The sequence below is a fragment of the Camelus ferus genome, chromosome 2, assembly GCF_009834535.1.
Source record: "Camelus ferus isolate YT-003-E chromosome 2, BCGSAC_Cfer_1.0, whole genome shotgun sequence".
Classification (NCBI taxonomy): Eukaryota; Metazoa; Chordata; class Mammalia; order Artiodactyla; family Camelidae; genus Camelus; species Camelus ferus.
This window is the reverse complement of record NC_045697.1, coordinates 100,882,717-100,903,836: the sequence shown is the minus strand read 5'-3', so window position 1 is coordinate 100,903,836 and position 21,120 is coordinate 100,882,717. Positions and strand designations below refer to the sequence as shown.

Sequence of the window (21,120 nt, the reverse complement as noted above, 5' to 3'; positions counted from 1 at the left end):
GAGATGACTTTATAGTAAATTCTGTTAAAAGCAGTAACATTTTAGAAAAGATGGGTTCCTATGTCAAGGGCATAGACGACCACTTTTTTCTCAATTATTTTTGACAGTTTACTCCGAGATTGATATTTCTGAGAATAGTTTTAAATAAATAGCTCTGAAGGTCAGTGTATGATGCAAAATATCAGAAATAATTAAGAATTAAGTGATGGTGTGTAGAATAGACCTCCAACAGAAGAACTGTATCCTATGGGCAAATCATTTCAATCAGAAGTCCTCCAAATTTTAACCGTTCTGGTGTTAGCACTTTTAAAGGCTACATGAGGATATTGGAAATCTCACATCACAGTGGGAAAAAAAATGAGAATTTTACTAAAGAGAGAGCCCTTTTCATGCTAGCGAGATAAAGAAGAGACTGAGTATAAAGTTCAAACTAAATTCATTTTCTTATCTATAGTAAACATAGAATTATTTAAAATTTTGTGTGAAGGATGCCCAGAAATACATGGTAGAATAAAAGGTAACTGTTTCTTATACATAAAGAAAAAACACATCCTTGTAAAACTAAATATTTCATCTGCACACTAATGCTTAATTTGCAATTCACTGGGAGAAAGAGGAATAAAATTGCTCATATACACACCTAGAAAATAGTGCCACTCTGTATTCCTGTGAAAATTATTATCAAAAGTGGGAACCTGATACCTTCATCACTGTTACCAGGGGAGCTTACCAGGCCATCTGGTATATGCAGAGGGCAGGTGCTTTTCCTCAGGGAGTTCTTAGGCTACATCTAAACCCAGAAGTTTTCACACAGATGGGAGTGAAACTTCCAGAACGAGAAGGTGAGCAGCTTGGCAGACCCTCTCTCCAAAAAGCAGCATTACAATTGGACAGAATTTTCCAAAATAACCATTACAGGACTAAGAATTAGTATTTGTCCACAACAAATTCAGAAGCATTTATTTATGAAAAACTAGTGAACATTGGATAAGTCAGTTGGACCGTGTGGCATTTTTGCCAAGAGTTCCTCCCATCAGCCCCAGCTCTGTCAGCACAGTTTTGCCAGGGCCAAAGCAGGCCATGAAAACCAGCAGTCTCTAATGAGAGGAGGCTGATTTGATTTGAACCAGAAAAGACAAAAAAGCACATTCCTGAAAAGTTGTTAGATACAGTGGTAACTAGATAACAATTCTATTCGCAACAGCATCAGAAAGAATAACTATGTCGGACCAAATGTAACAAAATACCCTAGGAATTGTACACATAACACACAAAATGTGCCTAGAGAAATTAATAAGATCCAACAAACGGAAAGACAGTCCATGTTCACAGATTAGCATGCTCAGTATTGCTCAGACAGAGATGCTCCACAAACTGATCTGTAGACCCAATGCAATCAGTATCCAAATCCCAGTGCCTTTTTTTTTTTTTTGCAGAAATTGGTAAGCTCAACCTAAAATTTGTATGGAAATGCAAAGGATCTGGAATACTAAACAACAATTTTATGGAAGAAGAAAAAAGTTGAAGGATTTTACTTATTGATTTCAAAAGTTAATATAAAACACAATAATCAAGACTGATAGTACTTGCATCAGTATGTATGTATATAGATAGATAGGTAGATAGATCAGTGGAACAAAATTTAGAGTCCAGATATAAACTATTATCCTTAAGTTCAACTGATTTTTGACAAAGGTGCCAAAGCAATTTAATGAAGAATGGAGAGTTGCTGTGACAATTAATTATTCACAGGCAAAAGAAGAATTTAGAACATCAATTTACACCATACACAAAAATTAACTCATAGGGGATCATTGGTCTAAATGTAAGAGCTAAAACTAAAACTTCTAGGAGAAAAATCTTTTAAGTTGAGTTAGGTAAAGAATTCTTAGACATGACCCAAAAAAATCTAGATTCATAAAATAAACAATTTGATAAATAGGATTTAATCAAAATTATAAACTTTTAAGCATCAAAAATACCATTAAGTAAATGAACAGACAAGCCACAGATTGGAAGAAATTACATGCAAAATACATATATCTGATAAAATACTTGTATCCAGAATATATAAAGAAACCTTCAATTTAATAATTATAAAACAAAAAAATCTAATTTAAAAATGGGCTGAGGATATGGATAGATATTTTGCCAAATAAAATACACGAGTGGCTTATATGCACACGAAAACATACTCAGCATCATTAGTCATTAGGAGATTGCAAATTAAAACCACAGTTAGATACCACTTCACTCACAGTAGAATCATCATAATCAGAAAGTCAGACAACAACAAGCATTGGCAAGAATGTGGAAAATCTGGAACCCTCATTCACTACTGTTGGGAATGTAAAATGGTACCACCACTTTGGAAACAATTTGGCAGTTGCTTAAAAACTTAAACCTAAAATTGCTGTATGACTCTTAGGTATATTCCCAAAAGAAGATGAAACCATGCATCCACACAAAGACTAATGCATGAAAGTTCATAGCAGCATTATTCAGAATAGCCCAAATCATGGAGCAATCTGAGTGTTCATCAACTTGAAGGCAGAGACAAAATAGTGGTTCTGTACAATAGAACACTATTCAACAATAAAAAGGGAGAAACTGCTAATAGCATGCTACAACATACATGACTTCACAGTCATGCTAAATGAAAAAAGCTAGACACAAAAACTGCATATCGAATGACTCCATTTATGTGAAAAGTGTAGAAAAGTAAAATCTCTAGAGACAGAAACAGATCATTGGTTTCCTGGGGCTGGCAGTGGGATTAGGGTTTGAATGCAAATAGGCACAAGGGATTTTTTTAAGGTGATGGAAATGTTTTGAAACTGGATTATGGTCATGGTTGCACAACTCTATAAATTTGCTGAAACTCTGATTTACACGCTTAAAATGCATGAGTTTATGTCAATTATATTCTAATAAAGATGACAAGAAGTTATCATAAAGAAAGTAGATAATGTTTCACCTTCAAAGCAACCTTTAAATACAGACTGACTCATTGAATTTTCTCATATTCCTGAAAAACTTGGAATAAATAAACATCAGCCTTCTATCAGCCAGACTATTGTGAAGGGCACTGAGCAATTTTAAAAAGAAAAATAAAGTATGCATCCATCTGAGGGTAGTGCTAACATCCCTACTTGATAGATTGATGATATTTCCTGGTTCTCTAGTTCAAAGCTTAGGTAAGAAACAAGTCTCATAGCCAAGGATCCAGCGTATGTATCAGCGTTATACTAGGAGAAACTAAAAAGATTTTCATGGAGACTCACCAAGTGTCCTGAGCTCCTTTCCCCATACATGGATTACAACACCAACACTATATATAGTTCTGGAAACACATGGATTTTCCTACATTATGGGTTAAACTATACATTTCTATACTCAGTTCACACCAGCTCAGAAGTTACCAAGTTTCAAAATATACAAGCAGCTATTCTTGTTGACCTTATTTTGTGAATCCTAATTTAAATTTTCAACACTAAATATTCGGGGTAATTTTTAAAGGAAATTTCCAGTGAAAAACGTCCCCATGATATGTTAATGTTGCAAAATGATCAAAACCCCCCAAAGGTTAGACCTTAAATGAAACCATTACATTTCCATCGGGCCATCCCAAACAGGGAGGTTCCTCAGTACTAGCAATTAAGCCATGCTACAAAATGTTCTAAGTGATTGGGTTCATTGGTTTCACTCTATTGAAAAATCCATCATTGAATTGCTTTTCTTTTCATTGAAACTGGGTTTTAGAAACAATTACATCAAAGAAATAAATACTGATGCTCTTATGCACACGGCCCTGGTATACAAAGATGCAGTAAATTCTTCCTTTCCTAGGAAAGCTCAGAGTAATGGAGAGAAAACAAGTGTAAACAGTTCTTTCTGCCAAGTAATAGTGAAGTGAATTAAATGATTATCAAATGAATTAATAACAGGAAGTAAGCCGATAGCAGCCAGAAATCCAAATCTGTGCTATATTCAAACTGTTTTATTATTTCTTTCTAATGAATCTAAAGGACCATAAAAAGTAATGAAATGAGCAGTGCTTCTTCTCTGTGTCCTCCGCTTCCTTTAGTGAACATTACGTGGTAGAGGTAAAGCTTCCAGCGAGAATGTTTGAGACTCTGCCACTACAGATTAAAGAAGGACAGTTGCTTCATGTGTACCCAGTACTTTTTAACGTTGGAATCAATGAACAGCAAACTCTTGCTGAGAGGTAAGCTTCAGGTGTAAGATCGGTACTTGAATTTTTCTTTTCAATTGTTACAGGTATGTTGAGTAATTCCACATGTTCCTCTACGTAGAACTTCAACAGGTTCATAGGTAGCATTTTCCTTTTCATCAGTACCAAATTATTTGATATAGCAAGGAGAAATATTTATGCTTAAGGATTCCTGGCTCACATCAAATTTCAGTGTGGCAAAATAACAAAAATATTGGTGTCAATACCAAAATATTCACATGGATTAACTTTCTTTGTGTTTCCAAATACCTGGGTGTGTATATCAAATTTTAGAATTTTTCAATGCTCATATGTATTTCGACATTGTGTCAAAATTTTCTGGACCTAAAATAGAGTCTATTTTTTCTTTTATTTACTAAGATAGTCGTTACTGGGAGATGTTAACATATCTATAATAATTGCTCAGACAACAGAAAATTATATGTGATTCCATGACTGACGGTCACAAACACTTTTCGAGCCCACAAAGGAATTACTTTTGCATCTTACACAGTTCACATGTAGAGATTATCAAAAATGTGGGTGAGAGTTAAGGTTCACAGAACACATTTTTAAAAGATTTTAGAGAAAGAAGTTACCATCTGGCTGTAAAGCCTGGTTGGAAAAGTTCCCTCAGAAGCAAGACTTTCAGTGAGAATTTAAAATGCTTTCTTGGCTATAATTCACTCTCTTAATATCTCCGTTCCCCATAGGTTGCTGGAATATGCTTTGCCATAACTTGATAAATACATTTTAACCCTTTACTAATGTTTTTTGCTAAAGTAAAATACCATTGTGCTTATAGTCCTTTTGAATTTCGATGCTGGTCAAGGTGCCTGTTTGTAGCTATTACTTCTCCTTTTCCCCCTTTTATCCAAAAGATTCCTGGACAGCATGGGTTTTTCATCATTCTGACCTGCCGGTTACACATTCCCATGCCAGCTTTGTGTTGCACGTTTAGTCTCAAACTGTGTAGAAGCTACTCATGGCTTTTCTTATGGTATGCATAAATCAGAATATAACTTTATTCACTGTTGTACAAAGAGTTTTCTTTAATAACTGAGCACTTTCGCAAGTCATTGTGTGAGATCAGAGTGTATTCCAGTCACTTCTATGTGTTGTCTCACAGCAAGTTCGCTGGGTGTGGTGAAGGGTATTTATGAGCAGAAATTACATGATTTAGGGGGAAGAAGCAGCACTCTTAATTAATTGCCTCTTCTTTGCTATACGAGAGTACAGAGAGTTTTGATTCTGAATTAGTAAGTCAAGGCCTGTGAGTATGGTCTTGAGAGAGACGTGAGACTCTTCATTCACAGACTTTTGAAGGAACAGTTAGCATTGTATTTCCCAGTCTTATAGATTAGGTTAATTTACAGCCTTCCCTTTTCTCTCATCTGTCTTGCATATTAAAACGTGTTTTTTCATACCTGGGTGCTGCATAAGACACATCAGACTTGAAAAGGAGACACAACAGCAGCAGAGAGAGAAATGCAAAAGGAAGCAGGAAGGCTGCGCTCAGATGTCTATCAACTATTGATCTGAGCGAATCACTTCTCTGTTCTCTGAGCTTCGTAGTTCTGATTCTGAATTTTGAGCTTTTCCTGGCAACATTCACACATTAGGTATGCTCCTGCTATGTAATCCTTGTGTAAAATATTATTACATATGTACCCATAGCCAAAACATATGTAGTGTATATCCATTTTAAAATAAGTAAGTACTAATCAGTCTGCCTGGGCTGCCATAACAAAATACTACAGACTGGGTGGCTTACACAACAGAAAGTTACTTCTCAGAGTCCAAAAGGCTGAGAAGCCCAAGATCAAGGTTCTAGTCAATGTGGTTTCTGGTGAGAACTATCTTCCACTTCCTTGCTGTGTGCGCACAGGACCTCTTTTGTGTGTGTGGAGAGAGAAAACCAGCCCTCTGATGTCTCTTTTCACAAGGACACTAATCCTCCTAGATCAGGGCCCCACCCTCCTGACCCCATTTAACCTTAATTACTTCTTTAGAAGGTCCATCTCCAAACACAGCCACACTGGGGGTTAGGGCTTCAACATATGATCTTTGGGGTGGACACACACGTTCAGTTCATAACACTAATATTACTCCAGCAAGGATGATGATTTTAAAGCACCAGTTGATGATAATGTCTAAAAAAGTTAGAAGAGCGCATTTCAGAGTTTAGGGTAACTCTCCTGTAGATTTTCCTGCGTCTATGTCCCTGTCCTCCAAGTTTAACTCAGGAAAGGTTTTGAATATGAATTGCACCAGGCACTGGTCTGCCAAGCTGTGGGACACAGGGAGCAGGCAGCACAACAAGAAGAATGGCTATGATCCTGTCCTGGAAGAATTTACCATCCAGTAAGGAAGACAGGTCAACACATGTAACACTGCAGTTCAACTTGTGCAGTAAGCAAAGATGTAGAAGGGACAGGATTCATGGGGGAAAGAAAGTGGTTCACAGATGGGAGAACATTCATCAGGGAGGTTTCATAGCGCACATAAGCCTTCACAAGGCTTTGAGGGACAGATAGATTTGAATGGAGATATTTGGATAGAGATACGTAGTGAAAGCCATTTGCATAGCCTTCTTTTATAGAGAGACAAGACGATTTTAAGTTTTAAGCCTGGGAAATGCTTAAAGAAAGCACAAGGTCGGTGATTATGCACCGATGCAGTTTTGACTTGAGAAGGTGGCAGAAGAGCACTAGTACAGAGGCTGGCATCCTTCATGGTGTGGAGAGAAAAAAATGTCAGCAGAAGTAAACTACTCCCGGACAGATTGGATAGCTCTCCATGTGCCTACAGCAGTTGGTAAAGTGTACAAGACTGTATGCAGCCCAGTGTCCAGCCCTGGTCTTCCAGACCTCTCCTCCAGCTGTCATTGATGAAGAGGAGCACTGGAGGGATAAAAAGAGAGATGAGAGAGTTTCTATGTCTTTAGAGATACAGCACTGCCGAGGTGGGGAAATTAACATTAACTGAGTATCAATTATGCAGAGGCACAGGGGCTGGCGTCTAAGATGTCCTCTTTCATTCAGGTTTGCATTTGATGATGGTGAGAATACTTTGGTGTGTCAAAAGTGATTGGTGGGGCAGGGGGAGGTATAGCTCAGTGGTAGAGTGCATGTTTAGCATGCACGAGGTCCTGGATTCAATCCCCAGTACCTCCATTGGAATAAATACATAAGCCTAATTTCCCCCAAAAATATATTTTAAAAAGTGATTGGTGGAATGAGGGCCAGTGGAGACTGCAATATGTTTGAAATCACCGTTGTGCAATGTTGCTTAAAAAAATAGACTCCTTTCTTAGAAAACTATGGCCATCTATTTAAAAAAAGAAAGATAAAAGAAGTTATTTTCAGGTACTATTCTATATTCCATTGTCTTTTTTTATTTTCTATTTTTTTAGGTTTGGAGACGTCTCTTTGCAAGAAAGTATTAATCAGGAAAATTTTGAACTTCTAAAAGAGTATTATACAATATTTATGGAAAAGATGCCTCCTGATTGTAAGTATGCAAGTTACAGAAAACAACGATAATAATTTCTTGATTATAATTTTTCAGGGGAGGTCAGACATAGAGGTCAGACACAGAGGTCAATGGAAGAAGAAAGCCTGGGGTGGGAATGTGAGAGTAATTTTAAGATTGTCTGCGTCAAAAAGACTGATTGCCAAGGTGGCCTGGCCGACACCTGCCTCATTGCCCTGATTGCATTGAAGTGTGTCCTGCTGCTCAGGCTAGGACATTAATTTCAGTGCCACTGCAAAATGCCAAATGTTAAAAATAAGGACTTTATAATTAGAAATCTCAATTGAGTCCAACAGAAATTTTGTTTAATTCATAACCAAGTAAACGATTTTAATAAAGATGTAGGTTTCTGATTTGTAAGCTACATCAGATATGTCTCTCACACACGCACATACACCAAGATATGTACATACACAAAGAGAAACTCAGATGAAATAGAAATTAAATACATAATAAAAATGATACAAAGTAAGGGACAAATTAGTGAATATGCTTATTGCGATGTTTATGTGAAAACGTTAGGGCCTAAGCCTATAGAAATGCGTTTTACCTTTTGCCTTTTATTTTGTTTTGTGCCATTGTTCAGTCCTACAGCTCTTTTTTTCCCACAAAATTAAGCACATAACATTTGAGCCATCCAAAATCAGAGAATCAAGAATGTATTTTTGAGCTCATCAGTAAGTAGTATGAATAAATAAATTGAGATACTTAGATATTCACAATGATAAGAAACTAGGTCTTGATAAAGTAGGGTGTTTTTTAATATTTGTAACCAAAAGCTGTAATAAAAATGGACCTGTCATCTATTCACTGGCAATTTGTTCACTGATCTATATTCTGATACTTAGTTTGAAATATCTTAGGTAGCAGCATTTAGGTCTTTTCATAACACAGTGATCTTGCTTCAGCACTCTCATAGATCTGGCACAAAATGAAGGTGTGATATGACTGTTTGTTTTCCACCACGAAAGTCCAATGCATATCTGTGCAGTTATATTGGCATATGTGGGGTTATTCCTCATACAGAAATATTGTAACCCAAAGCATCATTTGCATTACACTTCATTCAAGGAAAAACCAAAAAGCTTTATTAAGAATGTGGATAAAGGGTAGGCTATTTATTAAGGAGGAAAAAAACTGCCACACAGGATCAGACCATATCCATATAATCTTATTATTTTTCTTTCACAATGAAATCAAGGGACAATTTGTATGAGTGTTATAAGGATAAGTTAACCCTCTTCACATATTACTTTCACTCATTAATCCATTTTGGATGTCCTGGTCTGTTAATGTACTCACCATTCTTTTTTATGATTTATGAATTAGTCAAATTCTACATGTTTTTAAATTTAAAATGTCCCTTTTTTCCCAAGAGGTTTTTTAAACCTCAAAAATGTCCCCTACTTTTGTGATATCAGAGTTTATTGAATAAATCAATTGCAGCCTATGTAGTCACTTCCAGTCAAATAGCTCTCATCTTTTTACTCTTCTCATGCAGAAATCTTATGGTCTGAAACATTCACTCTTCCTCACATATTCTCTAATTCTCCTACATATGCAGGAGGTTCAATTGATAGTCTCAATCCAGCAATCTCCACACACGGAATCATTTTATTTCCTTGTAGCTGCTGTCAGCTTTACTGAGCACGCCCCCCTTGGGAGTTGTTAGTAACTGAGAGGGGAGTAGAATTAAAGTTTCCAAACAACAGCACCTCATTTCCTTCTGGTGTGTTCACTGTGGCCTGGTGATTTGTATGCTAATCTATTTAAAAATCTCAAGTTCAGAATTGTGATAGACTCTGACCACAAGACAGGAAATATTTGACTTTAAGGAGTCACACATTGTTTCAGGGTAGGGGTCCAGTAAATAGACAGGCTGTCACGAATTACTTTAGGGTGAGGTTCCCATAAGTATCTTGAATTTCTGGCAGGTGTTTTGGGTGGCTTCATCAGGTCAAACGGTCAGAGGCCATCCAGACTAAGATGTGTGTGCATCAAACTTCTTTAGTGGCCTCCTGGTTCCATTTTAGTCAGCTCTCTTAATGATACTGACTCCATTTTTATTTTCCTTTCACAAGTAAAAATCTCCTTAGGAAAAAAATTAAGAAATAAAAATCTCAAGTTCATTGGGAAGAAATATTCAATCAAAATCAAGAATTACTGTCCTTCCCCTGCATCTTCCTTGCATCTGCAGAAAGGCTGTTAGTGGAAAGCTTGGTAGGGAGAAATGGCCTCCCTCTCTCCCCCTCTCCTGGAGGACTCATAGCGTCTAGAACTGCGAAGTGCCTGTTGCAGAGGAGGAAGCCAGGAGCGGGCAATCCCTTTCTTGTAGATCTTTGCTGAAACTTCTTCTAAATCAAGAAATGTAATATTTTATTGATAGATCAATCGATCCATTGATGGATGCTGATGCTGGTGTCAGGCAGAGCTGCTGACAATGGGGAGGTCCGTTTGCTCTGTCCCTGTACTGTGTGTCGTGCATTTCTCCTTTCACATTTTCTTGGCTTAACGATGCAGTTCTGAGGCAGTTACGCTTGCTGCCCTGACGCTGAGACACAGTAAATCATCAGGAGTACTTCCCCTCAGGCCCTACCTGTGATATTCCCTGGCCCCTTTGATCAACTGGGGAAACTCCTGTGGGGCAGGTATGCATGTTTCTCTCTCTTCTAGCTCTGATCTTCCAGATGGGTTTGATGATCTCAGAAACCTTTCAAGGCCCCTTTGGTACCCACCTGAAGCATGAAGACACTTCAGTTTGGGGTGAGCAAAATAAAATTAAGTCCTGCTGTACATCACTAGCACACACTGCTCCATGCTTTAGAGTCGCTGTCACAGCTCATACATGATTTGGGGCTCCTGACTTTGATGGAAGGAGCAGATGCAGTGCCGCCTCCTCTCTCCTTTAAATGAGGAGTGATCAAGTGTCAGTTTATAATCTCAAATCTCTGTTCTCTCTCTGAAAATAATGCCCTGCTCTTGCCCTCTTTCTGAATATTGTCGTACAGTTCTAATGGGATGCTGCCACTACTGACTCCCATGTGAGTGCTGTAAGGGTGTAGGTCTAGCACGTGAGCTAAGAAGGAATATCAGGCAGGACCTTTTGTGAGCAGTTGTAAATTTTCCCCACAATATTTGATATCCCTGTCTTGCATATAATATTTCATCAACTGTAGCATAACAACTGCCCACAAAATACTGTTTAGGGGAAAAAAAAGTTTAGGCTTGTAATGAGGGTAAGTAAAATGTTGTTGTCATATTTCATCCTGTATTTTTTTTTTTTTTTGGCAATTGTTGCTGGAACTCTCATATTCAATTTAGCAGACATGGCTGGGGATCATGTTATGTGGAAAACTCTGTGCCTGTCACTATGGGTGATGAAAAATGAATAAGATACAATCTCTGCCCCTAGTTGCTTATAGTTTAATGACTCGATGTGATCCAGGAATAATCTATGTTAACTCAAATCTCTTTCAAGAATACTAGTTGCAGTTTTGTGGTATTGATCCTTTCTGTGAATAATTTAGTTGTGTTTGTGTTGCTTTTGTTGGTCAAAAAGGGTTGGTTTCTCCTTGAACATTTCTGACGTTCATTGTGTGGTTAAGCATTGCTGCAGATTTCACATCTGCATTAAGAAAAAGAAAAGATCCTATGCATTCTTGCCATTTTTAGAAACAAACAAAAAAAAAGATAAGATTTCATGGATAATTTTAAAGGAATTGTTTAAGTAATTTTCTGTGTATTCCACATAGGAAATGAGATAACATACATGATAGGAGGAGACCATTCATAAGTATAGGGAAGGGGGGACTAAGGAACCCACAGAATGTGGAGAAGTCGTTAGAGATGGAGGGTCATCGAGCAGCACTGTAGCTAAATGAGAAGAATGTCAAGACGGAGATGGTGAGCGAGAATAACAGATGTGCTGATGAAGAAAGGAGAATGAGGACTAAAGAGAACCTGTTGGATTGTGGTTAAGAGTCTTGGATGGCATTCCGTGGAGTAGTTCTAGTAAAAGCATGGGATGCAACCACGTCACAGGCAGTTAAGGAGAGAACTCTTGTTATGCAAGTAGAAAAACAGAGTCAAAGCCACCCGGTTAAGATAAAGTGAACAGAAAGAGAGAAATGAAAATGCAGGCTAGAAGCAGCAGAATCACAGGAGAGGGTTGTTCTCCCTTCTTTCTCTTCGGTTTGCTTTCCCAAGAGAGGTGGAAATTATAAAGACAAATGGAAATTGCAGGGCAGTGGCTGGGGAAAGCACATGCCCTTGACCCTGCCTCGACGTTCTAGAGAAGAGCAAAATGATGAGGCCCCCGGACTATCCAGAAAGCCTGCAAGGGGCTGCAAGAGAGAACAGAGGACTGGGCCTCCCATATGATGCAGAGACAGAACCCTACTTGAGAGAAAAAAAATAGTATTCTGGATTTTAGAGAAAGAAATCTGCCATGCCTGACTGAAGCCCTTTAATACCTGAAGAATTCCAACAAGAAGTCCCAGATAATTCTTTAAGATGGTGTTCTGAGTACAGAAGATTTGTAAAGAGTCAAAGAGAGTTTCAGCTTGGTCTGACCCTGGCTGGTCCACCCCTGTCGTCAGGTCTCCCACGGCCCTCCCATGATGGCTTTAGAGGAAAAGGCCTTGAAAAAAGATTTTGTTCACATCCACAGTACTAACTTTCAAAATCAGATCAATCATGGTTTTCCCTGATAGTCTATCAAATTATTTTAACATAATTTTTTAACAATCATTCATGAAAGCTGGACATGCACACCATGCACTCTGATGTTTAGTTTTGCTGAGCTAAGATTTAGTGCAACTTATTATTTCTGTGCTCTTCGAACTTATATTTTCAGTTAACATTTTTTATTTTTCATGCTTTGACTTATCTCTCATTAAAAAAAATATAGATCAAAGGAGCAAAGCTGGTTCAGTTAAGGATAAAATTACAAAGAAAATGATAATAAATATTAAAACTCAAAATAATGTGAAATAGAGAGTAGCAGGACTCCACTGGGACACCTTCAAATGAGAAGATTTCCCAGAAGTAGAGAAAAAGAAAAGCTTCACTATGGATACAATGTTGAATATCTAAAACTGGCTTTTGTCAGATCAGAGAATGGATCAACTCACCCCCAAAGTCTAATACTTTGTCTTTTAAAAATATTGCCACTGAAAATTTAGCCAGTTTTTCAAACTTAAGGCAGAACTCTCTAGTAAATCAAGATGACATTTTTCTAGAACAAGTATGTGGTAATACTTTCCTGAATGAAATCATTGGATATTGTTTCTGAAAGGAATGAAAAGAATGGAACCACCAAGGTGTCATTCGTAGTTGTACTTCATGTGAAATGAGCTTATAAATTGATACACATCACACTGTTGCTGAGAAACAAAATTAGCTGCATTTATGATATATAATGTGCTCTGGAAGAAACCAGCCCTCAGTCTTGGCAAACTTTTTAGCCTGTCACCCTGTTGGATTTTCTGTACTGCTCGGTGCCAGGGAGGATGGAAGAGCTGTCACTATCACATGCCAATAGATATCTTGTGTTACAAATGTATAAAATCACTGAGGAACAGCATACAAATCAGTTCTTGGAATATTGAGTTCTTGGAATATCAGAGAGAAGAGTTGCCCTGTTTATCAACAAAAATCAAGGCTACTTAAGTGGATTTTTTTTTCTGTTAGTGGTTATTTTATGAGCTCTGTTGCAGACCAGAAAGTGTGGGATGAAATCAATACTGACATTGATTGACAGCTCTCTGTGCTGCATAGACTGGCGATGCTCTGCAGACAAAGAAGGGTGCATCTGAATATTAATCCACTTACTGTTCATTTACCTACAACTGAAGCCCATATAAACTGGCTCCCCTTCAGATCGTGTAAATCTTTCGCCTTTTACAACTGAAGCCCACGTGTGCTGACCCTCACAACAGGCTCACTGCCACCATGAGTTTGAACCTGCTTTCAGTTCTTAAAATAAGTTATGATGGGTGTTTCTTGTTCCTGCTTTTCAGAGCCCTCTATCCTTAGACTGCCATCCAAACTGAGCCTGGCCCCCCAGTCTTCAGCAGGCTCTGGAAATAAATGTATAAAGTAAGGAAATGAGGTAAAGCAACGATCTCCAAAGACATTAACAAGCACGTGCACAGACAGGCGACTGCACACACACACGTGCACTCACACATACAACACACACGCACACACACACACACAGCACACATGCACATACCTCACTAAAAGGCTTTCAACAATCTGAGTATTTCTGATTAACAAAGGGACTTTCTGATACAGGTTAACTATTTCAGGTTTCAAAGTAAATTTCTAAATTGCTAAACTTTCTCCCCCTCGTGGTAATACTAGATTTCCTCCGAAACGTTCACATTTATATAAAGAGACCTTCTCTGAACATTAGGACTGCCTCTCAACATTCACAGAACAGTGACATCAGAGGCTACTTTTTATTCTGTCACCTGAGGTTCCGCTGCAGGTGACAAAAAGTACCGGTAGACCCTTTGCCACATCACCTTTCTCCCTTTTCCCAGTGTCTGTTTTATCTCTGCTTCCTCTCAGCTATAAACTTTGGGGATGAGGCCAGGCTATGATTCACCTGCAAACAAGATCATGTAGAGAAGAGTGTCTGAATTAGACAGGATTGCTAGCCTAGATCGTCCTGTGGTCAAATGAAAAATAATACTAAATTCTTAGTAGCCATATTAGTCGGAGCCCAGTCCTGTAAACAAGCATTCTCAGAATTTACTGCAGAGTATTGGAGATAAACATGAAGAAATCTGGGAGAAATTTACCAGGGTGATGCAGCCACCCAGCATTTAGCAATCGCAGGAAAACCTGGCAACGGGTAACCCAGGTGCTAAAGGGACCTAGGTCAGATATAGTGGCACCAGAGCACAAATGCCGCCCCCTCCCCCATCGGCCCCCAGATCCAGCTTCTCGGCAGGGGCTGTCCAGCAGAAGCTGGGACCATGAACAGAGATGTTGTCCCATGGGAGCTGTGGCCATGGAAAAGCCATGACCACTTTCAGAAGCAGCAGAAGAAACAGAGATCGGGAGAGAAATATACTGGCTTCTGGCTTATTCCTTCCATCTAATCACCCCCTTAATCCTCATGTCCACACTTAATTGTGGATCAAAGGGCAGCAAGTAGCCTGGGAAGTGAGGCTACCTGTGATAAAGAGCAGAATGGGAAAAGGTTCAGGTAGATATGAGAGCAAACCGGCAGTCGATGAGCACAGCCTACCTCTCTGCCACTCATCACCTCTCCCCACCTTTTACGCGTGCAGGAGTCATGTCAAACAAATCCACATCTGGACGTGGGGTCAGCAGTTTGTGTTTTAACAAGATCCCACCTCCCCAGTCCCCAGGTAGTTTAACTGCACGATAAGATTTGAGAACTACTGGCTTAGATTTGTAAAATGTTACCGATTTGGCTATCAAATTGTAAATCTGTGTTTTGCATTTCACTAGTACTCTAGGCAAGAATGTGAAAGAAAGTGAAAATGTTCAGAATAGTAAATCTATTGTATCTTTTATTTATTTGTTGCTTAACATTTATCGACCTACGTGAAATGTGTATATAAAGCAACTCAGCTGTCTTCATGATTCTGTTCAATGCAAGATTACCTTGATTTATTATGTCAAGGTAAGTTCATGTGTCTAAGTTTCCTAAGCACAAAGAATAATCTGAATATTATAAAATGTTCTGTATTTTTAACAAATTTGAGGATATAAAGTAAATGAAGATATAAGGATTTTCTTAAATTAACACATGACAATCCTTCCAATAGAAACTATAAGTTACTATGACATAATTAAATTAGCAATAATGATTTCTGTTTTACAGACATCTCGACTTTGATACTATGTAGACATCCAAATATACAAATGAAAAATCCAGTTAGTCATCCAAATATTTTGCTGATTTTATTTCAAACGTATGTGTATTTGGAAACATTCAGATGGCTGAGGAATTTTTCACATTTTATCCATATGTTTGGCATTGCATAGACATACAGAAAGATGAGTAAAATGTATTGGCAGTACATGGGAAAATTATGTTATAATGCAGGACTTCTTTAAAGTTGGAAATGTTCCCCAAAGAGCAGACAAAAGTGGAATTTGAAGATTATTGTCTCCAATTATTCTCTACCCAATTTTCTCCTAAGCCCACTGTAGTCAGCCTTTGGTCCACATAACTTCACTGGAACTGTTTTTATCAGGATTTCTGTTAAAATTAATGCTCAGTTCTCTGTCTTCATCCTACTTGATCAAGTAATAGGTTTGACATGGTGGTTTTTTCTCTCTTTCGTCACTCAGCCTCCAGGCCACCACCCTTTTCTGTGATTTCTCCTGCTCTCTGGTTGCCATGTTCCAACCTCCATTACTGATTCAGCATTCTCTTTCTGACGTCTGAATGTTGAGAGTACCAGGAGTCAGTGCATGGATGTCTACTCTGCTCCCCTGTTGAACAGTCTCATTGCTTTAAATGCCATCCTTTAATTATCCCCCTCCATACCTACATCACCTGCCCATCTCTCTTCCCTGAACTTATGTGTGTCTCTCATCACCTCAAATTCTGTTCCTGATGTGCCAATAAAAACTTGCTTTTCCCATAATCTTCCCCATTTCAGTTTTTATCATTTCCAACTTTTTATTGCTGTGATAAGAAAAAAACATAGCTACCCTTGACTCTTTCTCTCACATCCCACTTTCATTCCCTCAGAAAACTTCATTGGCTGTATTTTCAAAATGTGTGACCAGTTCTGTCCACCTGTACTGCTACCTCTGTGCAAATCTGTGCTATTGTTGCTTCCAGATTATGGCAAAACCTCCTCCCAGTCTCTTTATTTCTGCTCTCAATGTTATTCAGTCTTTTCTCTAAAAAGAACAATTGGCTTTTTAAAATTTTATTTTATTTATGTATTTATTTTTGACAGAGGTACTGAGGACGGAACCCAGGACCTCGTGCATGCTGAGCATGTGCTCTACCACTGAGCTATTTCCCTCCACCCACCGTTCTGTCTTCTTTGATCACAGCAGCCAAGATGACGTTTTAAAGATGAAAACCTAATCATGTCTCTTCTCAAAATCTTCCAATAACCCCCTATCTTTCTTTTTCTTTTTTTTTTTTTTCAGAGTTAAAACCTAAATTCTTACAAAGGCCTCTAAGGCCCCGAATAATCTGGCAAAAAAAATCCGATCTTTTGACTTCTCTCTCCTCCTCTCTCGCCCTAACTTGCTTCATTCTGCCCCACACTGACCTCTTGCTATTTCTTAGAACCTTGTCATTGGCTGTTTCCTCTGCCTTAAATGCTTTCCCCCATATGGTTGCTCACTCACCTCCTTTGAAGTCTTTCTCCAAATGTCACTTTCTCAATAAGACTTTTTTGACCACTGTCTTTAAAATTGCAGCCCCAATGCCCAGGTCCACATCTCACTTTATTTTTCTGCATGACATCTGTCACCAGGTAGAATACAGTATGTCACACACCTTGCTTGGCTGTATCTCCTCCCCAGAATGTGTGCTCCATGAGGACAAGTCTTCTTGTTCATTTGTTAACTTTATACTCCAACTACCAAAAACATTGTCTAGCACATACATTATACTCTATAAATATTTGTTGAATGAATGAATGGAATAAATGGGATAAATTGGGTTATTTAGTTGGATGTTTTGAAGAATCAGAGAACAATTGGATCTTGGAAATAATCTAATCTAAACTATTCCAGAAAACACTCTTTCTGCTAATAATTGTTGGAGAATAAAAGAATTCTATCGTCAAATGATTTTGGAATTGACGTTATCACACTGAAAGTTTTCAGAAGGTCTATTGTGCAGCCATCAACTGTTTAATGTAAAGGATCAGAAAGTAGATACTTCAGACTTTGCAGGCCATGTGATCTGTCACAACTCTTTGACTCAGCCATTGTAGTGCAAAATAAACCATAGGCGATATGTAAATTAATGTACTTGGCTGAACTCTAATGAACCTGTGTTTATAAAAACACAGAATTGGCTGGGTTTAGCCTGCCAGCCATAGTTTGCCAACCCTAATCTATAGTGTCTGCACCTATTTAATTTTATTTAAAATAGCATTTTGATTGCGTAATAGGACCACCACACACACACAAAAAAACGCACGAAATATTCATGAGCGTCTTACTAAATAAGTGTTCCTCAGGACATTGCTTAAGAAATACTGATCTAGTTTAACCCTATTATTTATTATGAGGGGTTGGGATTCAGGATAGATTCTGTTAAGTTCACACACCTAGCTGATGGGAGAACAGGGCTAAATTCTATGATTTTTTTGACTCCCAGTTCAGTGTTCTTATCACTTCACCACTGCTATTCTTCCATGGCTGTCTATGGGCTTCTGCTCTTCTAAATTTAAAATTGTAGATTTAAAAATACTAGAGTATTTCCAGCAGCAGACTTTGATTTTTCTGTTTATAATTTCTACATTTTTATAATTACAAATTTATTTTCAATTCATTGCATAAAAAACTCAGATGCACTTACCTCTTGAAATTTTTAATACTGGTAAAGATTAAAAATACTTTATTTAATTGTGATGTCTTTTGAAGCACTCCTGTGTCTTTTTGAAAAGAAGAGTGATACAAAACAATACTCAATTTTAATTTTCTATGGTTGCATAAAACCACAGGCAGAGTCTTTTAGTGCCCATTAACTTGTGGTCTGGATCAGAGCAGCAAATACAAACACTGCAAGTAACAAAGATACATACACGTACTCAAATACACACATACAAATGGCCACCTCCTTGTTCAACTCAGCATCGATCCCTGCATCTTCCATGTTATTACATGGTCCTCACAAATTAGACACATCAGTTATTTTGGTTAGCCCTGTTCTCAAATTTGTGTGGGTCAAGACTCAGATTTTTAGCCATCCTTACATTTTTGTACATTCTTTCCTTCTCACTGGGGCTCTCCTTGCTTCAGACTTCACTTATTAAAGATTGGCTGGACTCCCAGTAAACCAGTCTAATAAGTCTGCCCAAAATGCCATAAAATCAAAAGATAGGAATTCAACTGGAAGTTCACTTGGGTGAATGACTTGATGCTGTGAATGCCTCCACTTGATTATCAGCTAACTGAGAATAATTAATATGTATATACCTGCACTTGAAAGTACGTTCTGCCATTATCTCACCAGAGAAAGGATGTTAATATTTCCAGTGCCAGTTTCTGTGATGAGAAGATGTCACACCCACACTGCACTTACAAATGTTAGCAAGATGGAGAAGACAATGATTATGTGCACTTTGAGCTTCTCAAGAGAGTTCTATTTCTCCTGTATACAAACTTATTATTGATCCAGTTAAATTTGATTGTAAAGCTCTTCCTACCATTTGAACTAACTTGCCTCTCCTCCATTCAGTAGCCTCTTTTCTTCTCAGTCATGTCTGTAATCCTTCAAATAGCTATCTATAGTAACCTTATTGAACTTTTTTCATATTCTCTGCTTTTCTGGTAATCTTTTGAGAAAAGCACATTTTTCATTTTGGAACTCATCACTGTTAGGATAAGATCATCGCCCCCACAGTGAGAAGGGAGGTGGGTGTTAGAAATCTTAGGACTCATCTTCCCTTTGGAGATAAATATCTGAATTTGACCTGAATTAATACCAGTATCTTGAGGAGAGCAAAACTTACATTTTTGAGAGTCACCTACCGACAGTTTATCTCCTTACCCTTGACATGACTCTAAATTGTTTGAAGATTCTAAAATTAAATCATGAATGCTTCTTAAAAAAATAGGAAAAAGGTTAATATTTTATAATTCTACGCTTCTCTCTACAATCCAAGTCTCATGGCCTTCAATGTGCAATAGTGAGCGAGGAAATTCTAAAAGAATTGTTAAAACATGGCTTTTAATTTATTTGAACAATTAGTTTTGAAGTTTGTCTTTTCCTTTGCTCTGAGTGATGCAACCTTGAAATTTACATAAGAAGAAACAATGAAAATGTGTAGGTCAAAAATATTATTCAGCTCTGATCAGGTTGGGAGTTTGATAATTGATTTCTTATATTGCCTTTTTCAAAAACTGGATATTAGAAATACAATTTAAGTAAAGCTGGTTTCAGTGGGGCTTTTTCTTTTATAATTTTCAAGATTTTACAGCCTCTAAAAGAGCATAATTTCCAATTTTAAGACATCTCAATGGCTTTCACCTAATTGTATTTGCTTGCTAGTACATTTAGCTATTATTGTTTCAGAATTAATTATAGAAAAATTTGGTATTACAGCATATAGTACTAACTGGAGTGGACTGTGAAATCATTGTTCTTCAAATGTTCATTTTTTTCTTACTTAAGAGCACAGTCCCTTCTAAGGTGTTTTTACTGTAGTTGTTCTGGTAATTTATTGCTAAGTAATAAATTATCCCATCTTTACTGATATAAAGTCAGAATCATTTTATTCGTGCTCACAGATCCTGTGGGTTAGGTATTCATACAGGGTGGGTGGAGATGGTTTCTCTCCACTCCATGATATCTGGGACCTGAGCTGAAAAGAAGAATGGCTGGGGCCCCTTAGGTGACTGGAGTCATCTTCAGCCTTCTGCACTCACGTTCTGTCATCTGGACTAGGATGACTCAAAGGCTGGGCTCAGCTGAAGCTGCTGACTGGAGTAACTAAATGGGATCCTCCATGTGACATAGGCTTCTCCTAGCATAGTGCCTCAGCTCTTAGAAGATTCCTGAAAAGGAATACAGAGAGCAAAATTCCAGGAGAATAAGGCAGGAGCTACATACTTTTATGACCCGGCATCTGAAGTCACATAGCATCATCTGTGCCATATTCTATTAGTCAAGACAGTTGCAAGCCCACCCAGCTTCCAGATGAAGGTACAAAAATTCCATCTCTCAGTAGAAGGAGGGTCAAAGAACGTGGGGCCCTGTTTTAAAACCATCACTGTAGAAGTGACTGATGTGCTGCTTTCCATAAATACTCTTCCTTGTCATTTTCTCATCTCTAAAACAACAGGACACATTTGCACTATGGCTGGTCAATGTTAAAAATGCCTGTATAACCATGTATTTGCCTTAGAATGCTTTTGGTTGCAAGTGACAGTAACCCTCATTCAAACAGGCATTGTTTAACAAAACTGGACATTTCAGTGGCAAGGCAGGCCACCCTTTAAGAGAGGGTTGGTTCAGTGGCTTAGCAGTACCAAAGGACACTTCTCTGTCCTGTTTCACCACTGTGTCACTTTTATTGTTGACTTTGTCCTACATCTAGTCCCTTTGTGATGAAGAGATTGCTGGCATGAGCAATTATTCCCACTCTCAACTGTATGCTCAGACA

General features: G+C 38.0%; 1 protein-coding gene across 1 annotated transcript in view; it reads left to right on the top strand.

Annotated features, from left to right (window-relative positions):
• INPP4B (inositol polyphosphate-4-phosphatase type II B) overlaps nucleotides 1-21,120 on the top strand; it is a 643,844-nt gene that overhangs the window by 572,762 nt on the left and 49,962 nt on the right. The window contains exons 24-25 of the mRNA XM_032464080.1: nucleotides 4,088-4,228; nucleotides 7,650-7,747. Of these exons, the coding sequence (XP_032319971.1) occupies nucleotides 4,088-4,228; nucleotides 7,650-7,747 (239 nt within the window). The remainder of the gene's footprint in view (nucleotides 1-4,087; nucleotides 4,229-7,649; nucleotides 7,748-21,120) is intronic.